At 35.0% G+C, this 6389-nt stretch overlaps 1 protein-coding gene across 2 annotated transcripts in view; it reads right to left on the bottom strand.

The window, feature by feature from the left end:
- Pm20d2 (peptidase M20 domain containing 2) overlaps window positions 1-6150 on the bottom strand; it is a 17569-nt gene extending 11419 nt beyond the window's left edge. The window contains exons 1-3 of one of the 2 annotated variants that reach the window (XM_048807925.1): window positions 5971-6150; window positions 4001-4155; window positions 1096-1231 (exon numbers count right to left, since the gene is read on the bottom strand). In XM_048807925.1, the coding sequence (XP_048663882.1) occupies window positions 1096-1231; window positions 4001-4155; window positions 5971-6133 (454 nt within the window). In that variant the 5' untranslated portion in view covers window positions 6134-6150. Of the gene's footprint in view, window positions 1-1093; window positions 1232-4000; window positions 4156-5970 lie in introns of both variants that reach the window. The other variant, XM_048807873.1, reaches the window with a different exon arrangement.
- Between the last annotated feature and the right edge of the window lie 239 nt (window positions 6151-6389).

The following is a 6389-nucleotide window of genomic DNA, read 5'->3' as shown; positions in this document are numbered from 1 at the left end:
GTGGCCAATTTGGAAAGCAGTATGGAGATTCCTGGGAAAGCTGGGAATGGAACCACCATTTGACCCAGCTATTGCCCTTCTCGGACTATTCCCTGAAGACTTTAAAAGAGCGTACTACAGGGATACTGCCACATCGATGTTCATAGCAGCACAATTCACAATAGCTAGACTGTGGAACCAACCTAGATGCCCTTCAATAGATGAATGGATAAAAAAAATGTGGCATTTATACACCATGGAGTATTATGCAGCACTAAAAAATGACAAAATCATGGAATTTGCAGGGAAATGGATGGCGCTAGAGCAGATTATGCTAAGTGAAGCTAGCCAATCCCTAAAAAACAAATGCCAAATGTCTTCTTTGATATAATGAGAGCAACTAAGAACAGAGCAGGGAGGAAGAGCAGGAGGAAAAGATTAACATTAAACAGAGACATGAGGTGGGAGGGAAAGGGAGAGAAAAGGGAAATTGCATGGAAATGGAAGGAGACCCTCATTGTTATACAAAATTACATACAAGAGGTTGTGAGGGGAATGGGAAAAAAACAAGGAGAGAAATGAATTACAGTAGATGGGGTAGAGAGAGAAGATGGGAGGGGAGGGGAGGGGGGATAGTAGAGGATAGGAAAGGTAGCAGAATACAACAGTCACTAGTATGGCATTATGTAAAAATGTGGATGTGTAACCGTTGTGATTCTGCAATCTGTATTTGGGGTAAAAATGGGAGTTCATAACCCACTTGAATCTAATGTATGAAATATGATATGTCAAGAGCTTTGTAATGTTTTGAACAACCAATAAAAAAATTCTATATCCCATTTTAGTAGCTTATTCAAAAATTAGAACTAAGGAAACTGAAACACTAGAAATATTCAGAAAACAGATCAAAAACTAGGTTGGCTACTTATAAAAACAAGTCTGCTAACTTGACAGTCTATACTCACTGAAGAATCCATTAGTTTTCCCCCAACCATTAAGTTTGTGAAAATGTCATTAAAAACATCAGCAGTACTTCCTTACCTCCAAAACCATTTAATTGAAGATGGCATTACTCATCCTCAGGTAGCTCGAAATACAATAAAAGAACTTAATTACCTGAAGTGTCATTCAGCATTGTATCTTCTGAAATGAACTCTATTCCCAGCTTTTCTCCATTCTCCATGTAAGCTTTCCATAGGCTCTTGTTGGGTAGAACATTGTAATAATCATGTGCTCCACCTTTAATTTCTACCTAATAAAAAAAATTACAAAACAAATTTTGAAATTTAAAAAATGCAAATTCTCTAATTTTCAATCCAGTGAGGGTTCTAACAGGAACAGATTTGTTGTTTTGCGCCAGGGATGGGGGGGTGTACTGGGGATTGAACCCAGAGGTGCTTAACCACCAAGCCACAACCCCAGCCAGTTTTTATATTTTATTTTGAGATAGAGCCTCGCTAAATTGCTGAGCCTGGCTAAATTGCTGAGCCTGGCTTTGAACTTGCAATCCTCCTGCTTCAGCCTTCCAAGCCACTGGGATTTCGGGCATGTGTTACCATGCCCAGCCAAGAGGGGGCACTTTTCCCTCCAGACATAAGCTTACTCAAATTCCCTACCTTAAAAAAAAAAAAAGTATCTTATAATGAAAGTTTTTAAGACCCTATCTCCCTAATGTTTTATTTATTTTATTATTATTTTTTAATATTTATTTTTTAGTTTTCAGCGGACACAACATCTTTGTATGTGGTGCTGAGGATCAAACCCGAGCCACACGCATGCCAGGCGAGTGCGCTACCACTTGAGCCACATCCCCAGCCCTCCCTAATGTTTTAAATGATCTAAACCACATAATGTCACCAAGCTCTAAACTAGCCAGCAAGTGTCAACTTCAGTCACCTGAAGAAGGTGTAGGGAGAGCCCAGAAATTACTATTTTAACCAGCATCCCCAAGTAATTCTGATGCAGGTGGCCAAAAAAACCAGTCTGAGGAATACCACTCTAGTTTCAGTGTCCAAAAGAAAAAAAATTGAGCTTCACTAACATTTAACATTCAAAATGACACTGATACCCCTGCCTGGTCCGAAAGGTACCCTGCAAGAAATACCAAAGTTTCACAATGAGAAGGGGTTGACAGTGGTCCTCATTTATTAATTTAAGCGTATGATGATACAGACAGTGTATGTTAAGTGTACTAATAGTAATGTGGATAGTAAGTGTCAGGAAGAATCTGAGGCAAGAAATCACTGGCCTGGGGTGTGTATGTGCCCAGTTAAGTGGATTTATAGATTCAGGACTAACTCAAATCAGCAATTCCCTTGGACTAAATATAATATCAAAAATAATAGCAAATGCCAATCATGAAATAGCAGAGATCACATTTCTTCTCTTCTTGGTAACATCTAAGGTAGAAACAATGACAATTTAGTCACATCTTTCAAGTCAGTCAAAATATAAGAAATTATTAAAACATCACTTAAATAGATTTAAATACTATAACAATAAACTTTACTAAGGGAATATTGTACACTTTGAGAGATAGGCTAATGGTAAGAGTTCACATATGTATTTTATAAACAAATATTTAAATATTTATAGGTAAGTAAGGGAATAAAAGCTTAGTTTGTACTGCCCTAAGCTATGGATGCTTTACAATTATATACTAATTCTATACCTACTGTCTGTAATGGCATATGAGGCTATGTACTTGCTCTTACAATTGTCCATGTATTTATTTATGTATTCACAACAACACAACATGAGCTTTTACAGAATTCTTCCCTTTGTTGATCACATTTCCCATCTGTGCGCTCTCACTCTCTGTCCTTCACATACCTGAAAGTATGATCATCCTTAAAAGCTCCATTCAGATCTATAGTCTTCCATAAAATCTTCCTTTTAATACCCCCAGGCCAGTGATTTCCTGTCTCAGATTCTTCCTGACACTTACTATCCACATTACTATTAATACACTTAACATACACTGTCTGAGAATTACTGCTACCATGAAACACTGCTACAATGTGAACAAATCATACATCACTAGACTACGGAGGACAGAAAAAAATGTTAGTACATGTGAAGGTTATGCTCTTACCTGTTCACAAACACTATTTCATTTATCTCTCAAAAGAACTCTAAGATTGTGTCATTATCCCTATTTTCAAGTGAGAAAATGAAGACTCAGAGATACAAATAATGTTTCGAGGCTGAGCAGCACAAGTCAAGATCTTGTCTCTCCAACTAGACTATGTGCAAAATTCTTATTTTATATAATCCTAAAACTCACCCCACTTTATACCATACATGACTGATACTTAAATGCAAATCAGCAAATTCTCTTGACTAACTTCTGTGTTTAACTTCCATTCCAGCCATTATGAGTATTTGTATCACTATTTTAACAAAAACAGCTTTTGTAGATTTTGACATTAAGTTCCGTTTACTGTAAGCATTTCTAAAAGCATAATTGCCAACAATGAAGGTTGCAACTTGCCAAAAGGCAGGGATTCTAGAGCAGCAATATCCAAATTACTCTATAAGATGATGTGTAAGCCAGGAGTGGTGGCACATGCCTGTAATCCCAATGGCTGGGGAGGCTGAGGCAGGAGGATCACAAGTTCAAAGCCAACCTCAGCAAAAAGCAGGGAGCTAAGCAACTCAGTGAGACCCTGTCTCTAATAAAAATACAAAATAGGACTGGGGATGTGACTCAGTGGTTAAGTGCCCCTGAGTTCGATCCCCGGTACCAAAAAAAAAAAAAAGATGTGTAGTCTTCCCTTTTCAGACACTGAGTAAAATACATAAGAATTAAAGGCTTTCATATTAATTATTAGACCAACTCACTTTACAAATTCCAGACATCACCAGTGAGTACAGGCCCTGGGTTCAATCCCCAGCACCAAAATATTACCACCACCAAATGAGAAGGAGGCAAGCAAGTTAGGTTTCAATGTAATTTAACATAAACAGCCCAAGCCCACATATATACCTCTGATTATAATTAACTCTTAAAAGTTCTTACTGTGCACCCTGTAGCCAAAGCTGCAGATCTGAAGCAATCTTCTGCCTTTTTGGTCAAAACTTGAAGTTCTTTCAATGAGGGTGCACGGAAGTAATAAATTAATTCAGAGTAAGAGGGAATGATATTTGGTTTTACACCACCATTTTTTATTATACCTATAAAAAGAATCAAATTACTGAAATTAAGCCTGTGATCATTATTTTAAGGTTAAATATAATCCATAAGTTTTTTAGACAATATGTACATAAAGAAAAATAATCTAAACCTATTTACTTCACTGATATACCAAAATCAAACATTTTAACAGTTATACAACATAAATTTCTATTGAGAGAGTGATATTTCCTAGCTAAGAGGGAAAAAAATTGCTTATAAGTACTTTATTCTAAGGAATCTATATAACATTAGGAAATTATGATTCAGGGCTGAGGGTATAGCTCACTGATAGAGCACTAGCTTAACATAAGCAAGGCCCTGAGTTCCATCCCCAGCACCTCAGAAAGAAATTATAATCTAGATCATTAAAAAATTTTTAAAAATGTATAACTATAAAAAATGTGGTAATATCATAAGCTCTCTGGGAAAATTTTTCATTATTTTACTACAGTTGTACTGTTTGATAAAATTTTGACATTAAAAAAAAAAAAAACAATGTTTGAGGTTCTATAATTACCCTCATACTTCAAGAATTCCATAAATCCTCTAAATGGTATTTACCTCTGGGAAAATAATTTTCATACCAAAAAGAAATCATGCAGGTCAGGATCCTAAGAACTATAAACTGTCAAAACAAACACATTTGGAACTACACAGAATGAAGATTTATCCAAAGTAATAATAAAATAGATATGCAAAATCTAATTCTATATGGCCTACTTAAAAATGTCTTTCTTTTTTTTATTTTTTTAAATTTATATATGACAGTGAAATGCATTATAATTCTTATTACACATATAGAACACAATTTTTCATATCTCTGGTTGTATACAAAGTATATTCACACCAATTCCTGTCTTTATACATGTACTTTGGATAATAATGTCCAGCACATTCCATCATCTTAAAAATATATTTCTAGGGGCTGAGGTTGTGGCTCAGTGGTAGAGCACTCACCTAGCATGTGTGAGGCCCTGGGTTCAATCCTCAGTACCACATAAAAATAAATAAAATAAAGGTATTGTGTCCAACTACAACTAAAAAATAAAATTTAAAAAATATATATTTCTATTATTTAAAAATTCCTATTTTTTTTCCTTTTAAAGAAAATAAGGCAGGAAATTGACAAAAGTGCAATTACTAACTGATTTCAGCCTATAGCAAAATTAACAGGTAAAAAAATAGATATTAAACTATAACAAAATATGTACCTTTAAGACAGTATACTTTATTACTGTATTTATATTATGGTGATACACATAATTTATTTAAAAGATGCTCTTCATGGGGCCGGGCTGTGGCTCAGTGATAAAGTGCTTGCCTAGCATGTGTAAGGCACTGGGTTCAATTCTCAGCGCCACATTTAAATAAATGAATAAAATAAAGGTCCATCAACATCTTAAAAAAAAAAGATGTTCTTCAGGATGTAACAACCTTTATTAAAATCCAGTAATCGTTACACCTTTTTAAATTTGAGGAATGGACAAAATGTTGTTAACATTAGAGACAATGGGATAACCAGAAAATCAAGTTCTTACTTTCAAACACTGACAGAAAAAACAGTTCCCCACATAAAACTTCAGCTCTATTGCTCAAAGATAGCCATTCCATTTATGTACAATAGTTGTAAATATCTTCCTATCCACATATAAATATCCTAGTACCCTGACACATGAATTCTGAAAATGTTCAAAATTTTAGAATTTTCATATGAAGTACATAACTATGTCTCCAATTTTTTAAAAAATCAAATATTAATTATATTTCACTGAAACATATTAAGCACCATTATACAAAATATATGACAGTAATACCATGAACTCTCCAGGTTGGTTTCATTTGCTGTCTTAACACAGACAAATTGTTGTAGGCAAGAACAGCAGCATCTAAGGCATTGACTCCTTCCCAGGGGTAAGCAGCAGCATGAGATGCTTTTCCATAGTATTTCACAGTCACACTAGGAAATAAAAAAATCATTGAAAGGGCTGGGGCTGGGGCTCAGGCTCAGTGATACAGCACTTGCCTAGCACGCATGAGGCTCTGGGTGGGATCCTTAGCACCATGTAAAAATAAAATAAAGATATTGTGTTCATCTACAACTAAAAAAAAAAATCATTGAAAATTACTCCCTCCAGTATCACTAAAGTAAAAAAAAAAAAAAAAAATGCAGGTAGTTAGAACTACCAAACTATTATTCAAAATTAATTCACATTGCTGAAATTTTTACTTGCAA

The sequence above is a fragment of the Marmota marmota genome, unplaced genomic scaffold (genome assembly GCF_001458135.2).
Source record: "Marmota marmota marmota unplaced genomic scaffold, marMar, whole genome shotgun sequence".
Taxonomy (NCBI): domain Eukaryota; kingdom Metazoa; phylum Chordata; class Mammalia; order Rodentia; family Sciuridae; genus Marmota; species Marmota marmota.
Note: the sequence above shows the minus strand (reverse complement) of the source record. Positions and strands in the feature narration are given on the sequence as shown.